Raw genomic sequence first — 17102 nt, 5'->3', positions numbered from 1 at the left:
TGGCTTAGTGCCTGGTCAGCACGACATGACTGTGTAAGCATGGTATCTTGCACCCAAGGTACCAAAGGGCTCAAAAATACATTGTGTTTGCCTAGTTCATTAGCTGAATTGCCCACTGCTTGAGAAGGAAAAACATTTTATGAATGTGCTGAAAGAGAAGGAGAGTAATTAGTATGCATTACTTGCTTAGCTGTGATTCATATGCTGTTGGAAGTGGAACAATTTAAGCCATTTCTGAAGTGACTAAACAGCTCTATGACACTTCCATAGCAAAAGTGACTCTAATACATTACTAAATAAGCTTTTTACACTTTTCCACCAATTCAGTTTCTGACAAACAGCTTCCCCTCAAAATAATCTTGATGTTTATACACAAATGTCAGAATAAAGCCATCACAGATGAACAAAACTGTCAGGTTATTAAAGCTGGATAGAAATTCATGCCATTTAGTGAGAGGAGCTTAATTCATAATGGTGGCAATAGGCAGCTGGCTTGTATACAGCTTTAAAACCAGAATGAGCACTGGATATACTGGAAATTACGTAAATCACCTTGGTTTTGGATACAAAACTAAAGATGAAGACAGTACAAGGTTGCACAGCAAAGCCAAAAGAAAGCAAACAGTTTACAGCAGGGGGTGAACAGAGACTGGAGCTTACCCATACACATTCAGCAGTGCAGAACTACAGATCTTTATAGTGCAATGATTTCCTGAGGTAACATATTATTTCATAAGAGAGAGGTTGGCAACAAAAATCCAGAGGGGAAAAACAAAAAAACCAAAAAACCAGAAACAAACTTGTCATTAAAATACTACTAGCTTTCTTTCGGTGTAAACTTTTGCGTAACTTCCAGGCATGGTTTCTTCTATTCTCTGTAAAAGCAGCAGCATGAAGATCCCTAAACAAACCACTGAGTCCTGTGATCTCTAGAAGAACATTACCCAGTGGCAAGGCAGTTCTAACGTACAGTGAGAAAACCATATAAATAACTCAATCCAGTCACAGAAGGAGGCTCTTTTGCTCTTTTCATCTGCTCTTCACATCTTATCAGAATTGAAATTGGAGAAGGAAATCAAATTCTTAATCCTTGACAGGCAAATGTTTCACTCAGCAGACTTTTTTTTTTTCTTCATCTAAATATAGCACAGACTAAGAAACATCTGCTTGAATGAGCCTGCATCCTGTGCTACCTCTTTCCTAAGTTCTTGGGAGCATGCCATTAGTCACTGAGATGGTATTATTTTAATTGTCTGCAACATCCTGGAAGTTTCAGTGTTTCCATCATGGGCCTCCATCCATTTAAGTCCCATCCCTGCAATCTCCTGAAAGTCTGCAGCTAAAGATGACCTTACTGTGTTTTGCTGAATATAATCAGAGAACAACTATTTTTGAGTAAATACCTCCCAATTGCATAGAGTTATTTTATTAAGGTAATATATCCATCACACTCACAATTTCTTTTTTGTTTTTACAATAACGGCTTTTGGATATGCAGCCAATCATTTCAGCAGACTAAGACACAGTTTCTGCATGCAAAAACTTCCAATTCCTCTTTCTGCCCCTATCCCCCAGCAGAGTGTTGCAGTATGTGTATTACCACACACACAGTTGTTGAAGGAGCTATTATTTATACAGGGCCAAATGTTGCAATAGTATTCCCTAACAAGTATATGCGGGCTTAGAAAGGGGGAGGTGCGTGTGTGTCTGCCTGTAAGCTTTGGCTTTCAGGACACTCAGTGGACAAAAACTGCATCTTTTCTATAAACAAAAACTGTAAGATGTTAAACTCCCGGAGTTTGTCTTCCAGGGTCTTTCAGTGACATTTAAGATAACAAATGTATGCATATTTTTTGAAAATTAGATATAATTATCTTTAAAAGGTTCAAATATCTCCATCTATTCTACCATTATAATGGAATCAATTTCCTATTCAGAATAAATTCATCCTCGAAACAAAACCAAGTTTCTCACATCTTCCTAAAATTACATCATCTACTACCATGCTGTTAGCATTTGTCCCATTTCTTAACGGAACAAGTAAAAAATGTCCATACCATAACTTTGCATAGTTTAAAGGCCTATTTCTGCCTCACTTCTCTCAAGCACCTTGTGCTATTTTCAATACTGCCTGGGTTTAAATCTGATCCATTTTTTTCAAGCAAAGTAGCTAGCAGTGTTGAAAAACTCAAGAGAGAAAATCTGTGCTGGGTAACTCAATTCCAGTCCTACCATAGCAGTAAACCACCACACACTTTCTTATTTCAGATTTAAAAACTGTCCTCCTCAACTCCCAGATTCAAGATGACTGGCATATCAAAGTACTGACTAGAGACTGCACTTCATATACCTTGCCAGACTTGTCACCTTGAGCATTACTGTCCTATGACACAATAAACATATTTGAGATGCACATATGTCCAAGGGACTTCACACTTAGATGGGGGCATCCAAAAGCTGTTCTGAGTGCTGGAAAGGGCACGCAGAGAAGAATGTAGCCTTATTATGACATCCAAACTTAACCTGTAGACATCCAGCACAGAAGACTCAAATACTCAGGAGTGACAGGTAACCAGAAGAGCAGGTCTGTCCCCTGGGGTCTACCCTGGGACAAAACAAATGAAAGGCTGCACAAATGGACACCCTTCCATACCAGATAATGCAAAAGAAGGCATGTTTCTGGTAATGAGTTGTGAGACAAAGCAAGACCATTGTCAACAAGCTTTTTTTAATCAAATACACACATCTCATAGCTAGATGTAAATGAATCAGCAGCTTTATGGCCAGAGGAAGGCCTCCTCAACCTTCCCATGCACTAGCATCCTCAAAACAATGCCACCTTCCTTCAACAGCTTGCACAGACTACTGTTTCATTACTTTCGTTCAGGAACAGTGAGGTTTTGTATCTAAAATCTTAGCCAATTCCACTTCCCTTTTCTTTGTTTCAACCTCAGTCTATTCTGGTTTAAAGTTGAGTTTGAGTAAGATGAAAAGAAGAAAAAGGGCATCTTCTAGTAACACCATTAAGCATACTGTGTATACATAAAAAGCTCTCTGAGCTTGTTTACAATCAACTTGTCAGAATACACAGAAAAGGCTACATGCAAAAGGACAATAGGCTCTTAAGAGATCATTCGCTTCCACATACAGTCAGCCTGATCTGTATTCCCACACTTGACTCCAGTTAGGAAAATAACTGTTACTCTACTTTGGCACTACTACAAACACCTGGCTTGGCCAGGATTTCAGTCATCCCAGTCATAGATGCTGAGAGAGCCATTTTGGAGAGAGTGTGTATGCATGTGTGTCCATACGTGTATGGAAGAATATGAATTCATACCAAAATCCTGTTCATCTCTACTTGGTGACAGATTTCACAGCAAAGACTATCATGACTCTTGCTCTTATGTACACAACCTTTATGATAACCATTTATTTAGGAAATGTATCTTTTATCCATGCAATTTTTTTCTCATCCTGACCCTCCTAAATGTCAAAAGGCACAAAAGCCATGAGGGCTTGAAATGCTAGGATTTCAACCCCAAGCCCCAAGTAAGGTAGACATATGGGTGATTCCCACAGCCCTTCACAAAGGGGGGGTGAGTTTGCCTTTAGGCTTCCCTCCAGGGTGCGGCCGGCCTGGCAGGGAGAGCCATGAGGTAAATGAGCCCCAGGTGTCGGCATTAAGTAACCAAAGGTCAGGTGTCCCACTTAGGGATAAAAGCTGGGACCCCTTGCAGGCAGGGGCAGTGTCTGTCTGTGAGGTGGATGCCCTGTGCAGAGTTTCCTGTTGGGGAAGGACCTCCTGCCTCCCTGGGACTGGGCTCCAGTCAGGTCTGGCTTTTGTAAACGTGGGCTGTGTAGAGATTCAGTGTGTGGCTTCCTTGGTCTGATGTGTTTGGTTTGTTGACTCAGTTGTCTCCCATCCCTTCTATGGGAAACTGCATTTCACCATTTATTCCACCCATTGTTGGTTGTGCAGTGTTGTTGTTGGGTTCAGTGGATTGATGTCAATTATGTATAATCCGACTGACTTGTTTGTACCCCCAGTGCTCACCCATGTACTGACCCTTTTGTATCAAATACAATTTGGTTATTGGTTCCTCTTTATGCTGGCTGTGTCCTTTATACTAGGCCTGATAATTGGCAAAACAGGGCTTCACTGTCTTGCAATGGTCAACAGTTTCAGATGTTCAGTGTCATTCAGTGGCTCAGGCTGGGAACCTGCCAGGACACAGTACTTTCAATGTAAAGATTCTAATAGGGATAATTATGGTTCCAAACACTTTTAAAGCTCGCCAGTGCATGGCTTAACTTCAGTACATCATTTAGTGAAAAATTTGGCTTATAGATTGAAATTCCTCACTGTTTGCATGGAAGCTGAAAAAATCAACATTCACAACCTTAAAAATGTAAAGCTAGTAATAACATAAGAGCATGGAGTCACAATTTATATATAGCAAGCAACTAATTTTCTTGAATCACCATTAAGCAAAAGAAGTAATGGCAAGATCATTACATAACATGGTATTTCTGGCTTCCCTGAATACATCCATTTTTCCTCCAATAAGAAATGTGGTCTACTGAGGTTAGTCTGTGAGGACTCTGAGAACTGATATGTTGTTTTCTGATGTTTGTAAGCCACAGGGACCTCTACCAGCTTGTAAACACCTGGCTACAGAACTTTTGGAACTGTTAGAGACAGCCAGCATTTCCAACATGCATGGTAACAGGCCTCTGCACACATAGTACACAGCTGCTTTGTGCACAGGTATAGGAAAAGTCTGTTACTTCCAGGACATGTCAAGCCACTCTATTGCTGCAAGCACATAGCTTCTGAAAGCAGAAACTGCTGACTTACTAAGAGCGAACATAGTAACATTTCTGCTCAGACACTGCAGGGCTGGTGCTTCCAAGGGAAGTTGGGAAAAGTTGCAGGCAAATTCTTTGTCAAATCTAAAGGTTATGTAAAGCTACAGGGGAGAAGTAGTACTGGAATGGTCTCACCCAGATGAAAAGCATTCATTCAACATGCAGTATTTCTGGGGAAAAGAATGAAACACAACAAAACATCCTACTTCAAAAAATCAAGGGGCTGGATGGGTATCAGAGACATTTTAAAGCTTCAAAACAGCCAACAACTCAGATTACCAGCTTTCCTTCGCTCTGTGGCTCCCTCTAAACTGACACACAAACAGGGTTTTTTATTCTTCATGCCTATTTTTTAGGCCAGGAAAACACAAAAAAAAGATACAAGAAACAAAATTCACCCTGAATACCTGAAGGGCAAAATGTATTGGTGGTATTTTGATCTGTTTAGGTTTTTTTGTTGTTTGGTTGGCATTTTGTTTAACAACTGAAGCATCTCTTTCCACTTCAACAACCAGCATATTATCCTACTACTTGAACTCCTCTTCGCTAGCTAAGCATGCACATTAATTTCTTCACACTATCATACAGCAGAAAGGTTATATGCTTACAGGTATGCACTAATTTATTCAGCAACTTCCCACATCCTGCAGGAGAAATGCAATTCTCCTGCCAACAAAGCATGGATGACTTTCAGGTTTAGGGCATTTTTTATCTCCCATCTGCTTTGTGATGCCTTCTCAGCACTCCACATGCATGTTTGATAACAAACAACATGCTCTTGAAAACAGATCAGAATACAGAAAGCACAAGACAGCTTTGAGCTTGCCATTTCTTTGCACCTTAACCAAAGGACTAGTCTACTAAATATGAACCACCTGCCTCACTGCCTCATCTGTATTTTAATGTAGAATGCAAATAAAGAGATAGTCTTGCTTACATAAATAAATACTCTTTTTTAATTTTCCTTGCTTTATTAGGTGTAAAGGTCAGCCACATGACAAAAACATAAAATCAACATGTGTACATCAGCCACAGGATCTTTCCCCTGAAGTCCAGGCTACAAAGAGGCTGTCCTAGTAACAGCTGTGTGCACTTACAGGGTCAAAATAATATCCATTTTCCAAAGAAATAAATCAAGATACAGAATATATTTTTTTTCAATAAAACATTATGTAGGGGAGCAGTGGCAACATTCCAGCACATCTGGATGAGCCTCCCAGAATTACTCAACAGTGACTCACTGGTCAGTCTGGCTTTTTTTTTTTTTTTTTTTTCCTTTTTTTTTTTTTTTTAATTTTTTTTAAAATTTTTTTAAAGCCCTTTCCTTGCAAATCCTTTTACAGTCTCCATCTTTCATCACTACAACCAACTTTATCCATTTAAATACCATTCCAGCTGCTCTTCTTGATGCTAAGAAAAACAGGTAATGAAGAAATCTCTAGAAATAGTTAACATGTTTCAGCAACTGACTGCTCCTGTGCTTCCCAACAGGTAATGGAACAGCACTATCTGCTTGAGAAAAGTGAAACAAAATAAGCTGCCCCCGAAGAATAGCTTCAATACAGCACTTATGTTTTGTTTAAACAAGGAGAGTACTGAGAGAACATCAAGGAAGCATCTAACAGAAAACTGATGGGGGAGCTATGTACTCATGTCTAGAGCGAAAAAGTAATTCACTCTTGACCTCCTTCAAAGACCAACTGCCTTGTGTGCTTCTTTCAAGTGCAAAGCATATGTTTCACATACAAAAAACTCTCACCCTTATCCTCTACAAGGTTTTGCTGAAGAAGCCACTTTGAATACTATTCTTCCCCACTGAACATACCATTTCTCAATGTACACAGTGAAGGGAAGGAAGACATAGTCTCACATACTGTCATCCAGAAGCCTTTTATATTTTCACATAGTTTGAGCAGCGAGAAGGTTTAAACATGAGCTCTAAACAGCAAACAAGTCATCTACAGTTGTCAAAATTTGCCACTATCTTTAACTAAACCCCCTTACTGAAGTCCTTATTCTTGCTCTAGACTATTCTAACCTCTCCCATGAGCTTATAAATTTGTATAATCTGTGTTCTGAATCGGAGCAGAAAACTGATCTGGCTGAAAATTCTGTTTGGCTGAATTTTCTTTTTCCTGGTGTATCAGTTCAACCTTTGATTGAGTCTAAAAATTGCAGACATGAGGCAAACAATTGTCATTGTCAGATAAGCTCTTTAGGTTGTTTAGAGCCATAAATATACAAGATCAAAATGCAACGTGGAAAGCAGAGAAAGAAAACAAAGCCTCTCTGGGCAGCAGGGTTGCTTTAAACATCCTTGTGTTGCTGCCATGCGTTTCAGCCTCCTGAACTGTGCCAGTCTAACCATGTGTCTGACAACTCTGTTAACTGCACTGGGGAGCTGGTTGCATGAAAAAAACCCCCACCAAAACACCAAAAGCCACACAGTATCTCCTCCCGCAGTTCTGTCTTTTAGTTTTATCGGTTCCCTGATCCGGCCCTCCCCCCTTACCGGTGACTTAACAAGCATGGGTACTTGCACAACAAAGGAGGTAGAAGCTGCATGTGAAAGTAAAAAACAAATTTAAAAAAATAAAATAATCCAATACCAAAACAACCACCCTACCCCAGCCCCCAGTCCACAATGAATTACAAACCAAACGTCATTGTAAAATAGGGGTTTCATGACTTCCTATGGCAAAGTTCTAACACTGAAAGTAACATTGAACAATATTGGTTTTAAGGCTTAAAGTTATGACCATGACTTGGCAGCAGTTTTACCTCTTTAACGTGAGTGTGAAAAGACACAGACATGTCCAGCAGGATCTTGCGCTGCTCCACACGCCTAACAAAATCCTGTATCCGGTCTTCAAGCTGATGGGCAGCTTGATAGATTTCCTCCGGGTCACACTCCCCAGTCTGAGCAAGCTGTTCAGCAGCTTCTAGGAGCTTATCTGCGTTGGTATATGTGTTCTGTTGAGAAATATGTTAGTTTCACAGGATTAAATGAAAAGAAATGAAAAGAAAGTATATTTCAAAGCCATTCCACTAATGAAAAGGAAAGGACAAAAGGCCTTTGGAATGTATTTTGCTTTCCTCTCTTTTTAAAGGTAGTAGGATATAATCTTACTAAAGGTTATTATATTTCTGGATACTTTTTCATTTAACTGTGAATCAAGTCATTCCTTAGCTCCTTATTTATGTCTATTCATATGTTTCCTTATGCCTATGTATTCTTCCTTGGAATTAGTATTTTATGTTCACAGCTAGAATAAAGGGCAGCCTAAATATCTAATTACTTGCAAACTGGACTATTCCAATACTGGAAAAATCATGACCAGAAGACTTTTCAAATATGTATTATTGGAGGTGAGGAATCCCAGCTGCTGGTAGCGATGCTTAACATCAAATCCACACATCCATCAGGAAGGTTCACTTTCCACCTTCCTGGCACAGAAGGAGAAAATTTTTCTCCATCCTTACAGAAGTGAGGTATCCAAAAGGCACACGTCAAGTGGATCATCATTTGTGAAACAGCAGCAACAGAGGAAAATTTAGAACTCGCCTGTGACTGAGTGTCAGAGTGGAATACTGTCCCACATGACAGGATTAACAAATGCAGACCAGCAGTCCTATGAGACACTTTGGTCAAAGCATAAGACTGAATAGGAGGTCTGATAGCTGATGTACTCAGTGTTATGGTCCAGAAAACAGAAATGTTTAACGACTCAAAGCTTAGAACTTGCAGTCTGCATCTGTATCTTTATCATTAATTCAAAACAGAACTGATTCCAAACATTTGCTATAATTTGGGTGCTCTTTTTGAGCCTGACCATGGGTTTTCATGCCTTAGAACGGTTTGCAAAACAGACTTGTCAAGAAAGCATAGACGGATGTTAACCTCTGGAGAAAACAGACTGAAGCCAAGTCTACACTAAAGAATCTTTGCTTATGTCACCACATCAAGTCCCCTGATAGGTTTGCACTGGCAACAGAAACTACACTTTTTTCCCTTCTGCCCTTCCATCTTCTCCCAACCTCAATTATATCAGGTAAAAGCACTGCTTGCCAAGATAAATTAAACCTATGCAAATGTGTTTTTCTTTGCTGTAAATATAGTATTACACCTCTAATTAACATTATAATATCCACAAAAGTTAAACCCAAGCTTGGCCCTAAAACTCAATTTAGGGACAGGAAATAAGAGCTCTCCTCCAGGGTCTCAAGCAAATTACCTGGCAAGCCCAGGACAGATTACATGACTCAGTGCAGCTTTCATATATTTGGGGGGAGTTCCCCCTTCACCTATTATGATCTATTTATATAAGGAATTCAATCCATGCTGCTCCTTGATTTTGACTATGTGTGTCTTAGCCTTTCCTTAACCTTCAGCTTTTTTAATGGCACAGAGAGGTAGACAACTCCTCTTCAGTTTCCTTGGAAAGCCTGCAGAGACTAACATAAGCCTGCTCTTTTCAGTGGGGAGCGAACTACTCAGTGCTCCAGATCACTGGCTCAGGCCACGCTGGCCCAGAACACACATCTGATCTATGCTTTGGTGTTTTGACTTTCACAGTCACAGCTCACATGTGTTCAAGGGGCAAGGCTGAAGAGCCTTAAGGCACTCCTCAAACATCAACTACTTCATCAACCCGGAGAGCCACACCCAGCTGCAGATGGCTGAAACAGTCGCTTCTCATTTTAATAAAAACTTTATCTCACATGTGAAGCATTGTTTATGAATTCCAGGAGTGTCTTCCACGTAACACAGGCCCAGGCACATCAGACTTCTCTTTCTGTAAACTGGATGGTGAGCAGTCCGAAATGATCACAACCTAGATGCTGCTTCAAAAGGAGTTGCAATTCTCCAGCCTTAAGAGCAGATACATGCCTTATCACTAAAATTTCTGAGCTGGAATATAAATATTTATAGATAATAATAGCTCTTTGGAATAGAAATCGCAGTAAATAGGCATACTGTACTAACTACTGCCTTTCCCAACTCTCTGCTTACTTCTAAACAATGCTTGGAGGAAAAAAGTAGTAATGTGAATATTTTGAAAATGTTGGTCCCAAGGGGCAGCCACCTGTTAGAAAACAGAAAGTTAGGCAGAAGAGCAGGAGTTCTCCCTTGAAGCTGCTTATGCCAGTATTATAAACTGACAAAAGGAGCCTTCACAGTGACAAATTCAGCTGTTTTGAAACAGATTAACAGTTCCTCAGGATATCTCCACTAGCACATCCACCCCAAATCCCAAGGGAAAAGAATCAGCCTGGTAAGAGCTTTAAGAAGTCCTCTAGTCCATTCCTCTGTGAATTAAGGTGCGATCAACTATGTTCAATTCCTTAATAGGCATTCTTCTCCAAAATGCTTAAAGACTTCCATAATGGAGAGTTTACCAGCTTCCCCAACAACAAATCCCATCACTTTCCTATTCTTCCTGTTGAGAAACCTTCTCTACATATTCATCATAAAACCCAGTATATTTTTAGAAAGCATATGAAGTGACATATAGAAAAATCAAAGGTTAAATTTAAGAGACTAATGCAGAAATGAGTACCACTGACAATAAATACAGCAACAGAATTGAGTGGAGGTATGGACTGTATTTCATACAAACAAGTTTATTTCACCATGGGGGGGTAAGAGACACACACACACATGGATGGAGGAAGATTAACAGATGTATACAAATCATTAAAGGCAGAGAAAATTAGGATAGATTACTCATTAAATACAGTGGATGATAACACATTTAAGCATCAGACAACACACTTAAATGAAAAAGTTGAAGTACTTTTCATCTAAGGTGCAAATAAATTGCATAACTCATTGCCACAGGATCTGGCATACATTCCAAGAGCATAAATGGGTTCACAAAGTAGCTAGCCTAATTAAGGGAAAAAAAGTCCATCAGTGACTATTAAACACTGATTCTGATGCATCCTTCAATTCCAGACTCAAATAGGCCCTGACAACTGAGAAGGTAAAGGTAACTTTTTAAGCATACAGTTCCTTTTCTTTATGCATCTGGTTATGGCCAAAAGATACTCTAAGACCTTTAGTTTGATGTATTACAGCCTTCATGGGTAAAGTTAAGAACCAGTTCTAACACATAACTTCTTTTTTATAACATTAAAGGAGATGGGAACTGGTGGTAGTAGGGAAATGATAGGTGCATTCAAATGTAGTTTGGAAGAATCTTTCTTGTGCATTGGTTGCACCAAGAAGACTTGAGTTCTCTACTCAGATGCAGTCTGCACATGGAGAAAAGAACTTATCTGCGGAAGAAGATCCCACTAACTCTTGCCATACACCTTTCATGTTTTTTGAGCACACACTACTGTCAAAAGGCAGACATCGATCATAGTTGAAACAAAAGAAGCTGACTTAGAATTTCATACAAAAATGTATGGGGAAGTGCAACCATACTGTTGTTCTGCATCCAGTGGTTCTACGATGAGAATCTATGCCCATAAGTAAATCTGTTATGTCAAAATTTGGAGTCTTGACACTTTGACTAAATGGTCCCATGGGTAAGTAGAAAGTGAACTGGACAGGCTTCACATGAAAAGAGCAACGCAATTTTACAACAGCGGATGCAAGTGCAAGTGTGTGTGCGTAGCATGAATATCAATACATTAGAATTTAAGGAGAATTATTAGTTGGCTGAGTTTTGACTAAGCGTTTCTGTAAAGGTAACAAATAGTGCCAAATAAAGAGAAACAAGCTTTCATTTCAAACAAATTTTGAAATAATTTGTGAGCCCACAGCCCACTGACTCTGGAACATCTTTTCGATTCAACACAGTTTATTTTAACATCTCTTTGAATGTTGTTGAAGAATTGGCACCTCACATAAAAAAAAACCAAGAGGGAGAAAGCAGAAAGGAAGAAAAAAGAAACAATAATTTTTGCTCCCCTCAAAATCAGGAGTTAGCCTTTGATCAGAAACATTTCAACATTACTGTTGGCTCCCTGCTTTTGATAAAACATTGCCATGCCACTGACAGTTCACTGGACACTGCCTCCTCTCAACTTCTGACTACAGCTGACTGAAAACCTCTCATTATGCCCAGCGCCCTATTAAAAAAAAAAAAAAAAGGCAAGAAAACAAAGCACAACAAAACCCAACAACAACCAACAACAAAACAAAACACAACAAAGACCTGGACCAACCAGAAATGTAGGTAGAGAATAAATCAGCCATAAGTTATTCATACTTTAATAAGGACTGCAGATTGCTGTCTTATACATGAACATAATCTTCCTTATAACACAAACAATAGGAATGCCTTTTGGGGCCTGCTAATATCTAGTTTTAGAGAAAGCAAGAGGAATAACTGAAGAGGGTGTGCCTCTCTTGGCAGTCACTACACATTCAAGAGTTAGAGATGAAAAAAAATACTTATTAGATCATTTTGTCCATCCTTCTGTCAGTGGAAGATAGTCCCCTGTAGTATATTTAAGTTCTCTGACCAGTCTAAGTTTTCAGTATCTCCAAAAATAGAAATTCGACCCATCCCCTAAAGAGATCATTTTAAACTCTCGTAACATTCGGTTTTATGAAGTTTTGCTTCATCCTTGCTTTACAAGTTTCTACTTTAAAGTATAACGCAAATTAACAAGATGCTTTTTTAACAATTTACATCCCACCAACAGTTCTACAAATTTCATCCCCTTTGATTACTCAAATACTTTTGTCTTCTCTGCTCAAATAACACAGTATTAAGTATGAGATCATTCAGGTTTTTTAAGTGTCTTACAGAAGTAGATTCTTGCTTGTCTGACAGAAAAATAAGTATTTCCATATGGAAAATATTAGAGATTTTACTAAAAATGAAGTATTAGGAATGCATATGGAAAACCCAGTATGTGTATATACAAAACTAACTGCTTATTATTTTAGAAAATTTTAGAAAAAATCAATATTGATAAAGCTTTCTGATGCTATTTGAAGTCCTCAGTCACTGGAGTGCTCTAAGACTGTATTTACAATAACATTATTAAAAGCTTAATCACCCATTAAACAGGCAATCTGTAAACACACTTCTGATGCATCTGTCATAGTAGGTGTCACTGCTGAGCTCTTGCACGTCACTTCAGAATTTTCTAATAATGCATCTTCTATTTCAACTGAGGGACCACTGTATCAACCCTACCTTAATGAGGTTTTTCTTGATGAGTCTTAGAGATCTTTACCCTCACCAATCATTAAGACTGAACAGACAACGCATGTTACTTATGGGGAAGATTCTAGCCTTAAGCTTTTCATGGTTTTTATATTCACCTCATGCCCCCTTTTTCAAGGCTACCACCCAAACCAACTTCCTCTTACTATGCTCCCTGTATTCTTTAATATTTTAATTTCTCTTGGCTTGACTCTTTTTCACAGAAAAGTGTGTTTTGAAGTTCTATCATCAGTTTCACTTAAGGCACTGCTACCAGTGATTCAGAACAGGAGGGCATATACAAACTCAACTGTATTTAAAGAAAAAAAACAAAGCCAGGTTGGTCAGTTTGGTTTCTTAGGAGTCCCTCCCTTCCTCCCTCATCAGACTGCTGTGGGGACTAGGAAGCTCCCCAAGCTTAAAGTCAGGAAGCACGGCTTTCAATTCATCTCCATCCTCTTTTACAGGCTGCACAAAAGTTTAAATCCTAGAATCCCATGGAATTAAGTTACTTTAAAAGGAGTGCTTTCATTCTTCTGTGACTGAACACTTGAAATCCTACTTTTGAAAATAATAATAAATAATAATAGAAGCAGCAGCTCTGCTGGGCTTCAAGGCTCCCACTCTCTGTAGGACTGTGGAAGTTTGTCTTTTTCTTATTGAAGCTGGAGTGCAAAGGAGAAATTAAATAAAAGCTTGCAAAAGAATCAAAGTAGTCCACTCCTGGAACTGAATTTTATTGTAGTGAAGTTCCCTCTGCCCAGCCCTTCAGTGTCAGAGCAGGAATTTTTCGTATATTTCCATGACAAGTGTACAGTCCTTCATGTGATTGTTTTTACCTGTGCAACCTCTTCAAAGTCTTCATGGCGTTTCTGCAAAGCTCTAGCCCGATGCAGGGATTTTCCCACTCCAGTATGTTTGCTAAGAAAAGCCTCTCCATGGTTTTCAATCCAATCCAACACCTGTGGTACAGAAGAGATACATACAAAAACTCTGAGTGGATATACTGAATGTTGCAACAAAAAGACAAATATTCAAGAAACTAAGAAGCTGTAAAGGGACTGCTTATAAAGAACTGTACTGTTGGATTTATACACAGTATTGCCATTGAAGGGCATTAATTACATCTCACTAACTTTCCTCAAGGCAATAACTAGCTCAAACTAGCTAAATTGTACGATTTAAGATTATATGTTTATTTTGAAGCCTACCAAGGACAACCTCATTTCTACACATTCATCAATTTGACAGTAATCTGATCCAAGTGGCTAGACCCCTTCTGAGGGTCTCTCTGTAATCTGTTTACGCCTTCAGCTGACATTTTTCTGTAATGTAGCACTAATGGGGTTTGCACATTCCCCAACAATGCTGGTGAGTAACACAGTGAAATTTGACTTCTCAGCTAAAATAACTTCTCCTACTACATATCATTAAGAAGATTCAGTACTAGAATTTTTAACTACATAATGAAAGTTAGTTTAAATCATTATAAGATGAATGACAATGCCTGCATTCAGGAAATACGAAGGATTTTGCCCCAATTCTGAAGAATCATCTCCTCAAAACATCAATTAATAATTGTGTATTGTAAATTTTGCAGCTAAAAAAGTGAGGAACAAAAGACATTTTTAAGGACATTAAAGTTTCTACCACAATGACTGGGCTGACAGCTTTATAAATAGTAAAAACTGCACATGTAATTAGTTGTTGCCAGTTAGCACAAAGGATTACTGCACACATACCAAGTTTCTGATGAGTGAACGAACAAAAACATCTGGTCTCTCTCCAAACTAATACATCTTAGCCCTATCTTCATTTATTCATTAGCTAGCATGCATATGGTATTTCATTCTTTAGAAGATATTCAGAGGTTCAAGAATGCTGTTCAGAATTAAGACAACTGCATATAAACAATTTTCTTAAGTCAGCTAACCATTTTTATACAGTATTCATGTAGCGGTTGCGGTTGGGGGGGGGGCGCTTCTAAACAGACTTGAGAACTATTCCTGGAACATCACGGATGGCTACATTCACACTGTTCCCATATAAAAACATCCATGCTTACTTTAGTAGAAAAATGAAACCATCTGTCATGATTTTCTCATTTATCTTGACCGTCAGAAATTTTTTTGGTTTGCAAACCCTCTCCTACTGGACATCTTCAAACCAACAAACAATTCCATAATGCCACATAATACAACCATTTCAAATCACCAACACTTCACTAAATCTCCATACTTCAACTTATGCAATGTTTGTTTTTCCTAGTCAGTATTACCAAAAGAATATTATCGTGTTTTAGGTCAATGTAAGCTTTAATTTGCTTCTTTCAAGGGGAAGTATTGATCCGAGAAAGCAGCGTGAGGAGCCAAGCATGGCCTCAGTTACCTGTAAAGTTTATGTTACAAATGCTTTTGACTAGTTTCAGGAGATTACCCTGCTTTTCTCATTATAAAAAGAGCTAAAAAGAGACATGTTTGGATGAGAGAATTAAACTGGACTCTGGAGACTACTAACAGTTAGTTATAAGCTAACAAATGAAATCAACAGCAAAATCTGTCCCAGAAAGCATGGGATGAAAAGCAGAAAGCAGCCCAGGGAGAATGATTTCTTCTCCCAATAATGCTCAGTTCTCAAGAGAAGAAATTGTCATAGAAATCCAGTAGACAGATCATGACATAAGCCAGTCAACTAGAGAAACACTTGTTGTCTCTAAGTGAAACCAGTATGAACACAAGCCTTTATTAGTGCTCAGCCTTCTTACCTGATTCTTAACAAAACTGAGGAAGCACTCTTTATTTGGGAATTTCACAGCATGTAAAGGCAAAGTTAAGATATGCTCTTGCCCATCAGTGAGAACTTTTGCATACCGCTTTGACCAAAGGACAAAAACATTAGCTGGCACTCATATTGGCTGTTTAGCAGAGTTACAGAAACCGTCATACCAACCCACTAAGGACTCTTCTACTAATACTGAAAACACATGGAATTCACCCTGGTAGTTCAGTAATACATAGGAGTTTAAGAGGTTCAATACTTTTCAGTGAAAGTGTGAATAATATTATCCTCCACTGCAGCAAGTTGCTTTAATGATGCAATTCAACTCTAACTGCAGCCTCAGCAGAAGCATCCTTATGCCCAATATAGGATCTAGAAAAATGCTTATTTTTCTAGCACCAATACTGGATATATGATAGAAGAAACTACTGTGGAAAGACAGCTACGCTTTGACAAATTCATTGCCCATGGCTCTAAAATATGTGTTCTGTATATGCTGCTTGCATAAGTAAACAATCTGATCTTTTGCAAATTCAGCATGCTCATTTTCACCAGTCTTTCCCACATTAGTTTACACACACCTTACCCCCCATCTCTTTACTAACTTTGCACACACTCACTTTTCTGATCTCCACCACTTACTTGGTGCTGACATAACATTCAAAAGGGGAAGATGGAAATCTCTGCATTCCTAATCTGTAGATAGTTAAAATGTGGAAATACTCTCTCCCAAAAAGAACCACTATACACTGGAACCACCTCCAAAAGCCACAAGGGAATCAGCCAGGGAAATCAGCACTATGTTGTTGCTGAGCACCACGCATTCTAGGCCCGCCCTTCATTAGTCAGGACTGAAACAAGTGACTGTTACAACAAAAACTCAAAGACAGAATCTTTAAGGCAGGCAGAAACAGCACATTTATCCAGAACGGACAGAGGAGACACCTGAGGTCAGTAAGACCTAATAAACATACATTTTGAAAAAAACCTACTACAAGTATGTTTTACTGATCTCTGGCTTGCAAGCCATCAGGAGCGTTTTTTAGACCCTAAACTTTCACCGTATGAGCGTCAGCAGTATCACTCTGCCAGAAACATTATCTTTTACATTCAACTTTGACCTTTCATTGCTTCACAGCACAAAATCCCACACTGCTACTGCAAGTCTGCTTTATTGTTTCTTATCAGAATCGTCAGAACCAGCTCCTCTTCTTAGGTGAAAGGCTGGCGTATATTATCCACTTGGTAAGCTTGTTAATTCTTAAGCATAAAATTATACTT

At 38.9% G+C, this 17102-nt stretch overlaps 1 protein-coding gene across 1 annotated transcript in view; it reads right to left on the bottom strand.

The window, feature by feature from the left end:
• TRIO (trio Rho guanine nucleotide exchange factor) overlaps positions 1 to 17102 on the bottom strand; it is a 253663-nt gene that overhangs the window by 127577 nt on the left and 108984 nt on the right. The window contains exons 10-11 of the mRNA XM_074899531.1: positions 13883 to 14005; positions 7654 to 7845 (exon numbers count right to left, since the gene is read on the bottom strand). Of these exons, the coding sequence (XP_074755632.1) occupies positions 7654 to 7845; positions 13883 to 14005 (315 nt within the window). The remainder of the gene's footprint in view (positions 1 to 7653; positions 7846 to 13882; positions 14006 to 17102) is intronic.

This window comes from Athene noctua, chromosome 2, assembly GCF_965140245.1.
Source record: "Athene noctua chromosome 2, bAthNoc1.hap1.1, whole genome shotgun sequence".
In the NCBI taxonomy this organism is placed as follows: Eukaryota; Metazoa; Chordata; class Aves; order Strigiformes; family Strigidae; genus Athene; species Athene noctua.
The sequence above is the reverse complement of the archived record's forward strand: the minus strand, read 5'-3'. Positions and strand labels throughout refer to the sequence as shown.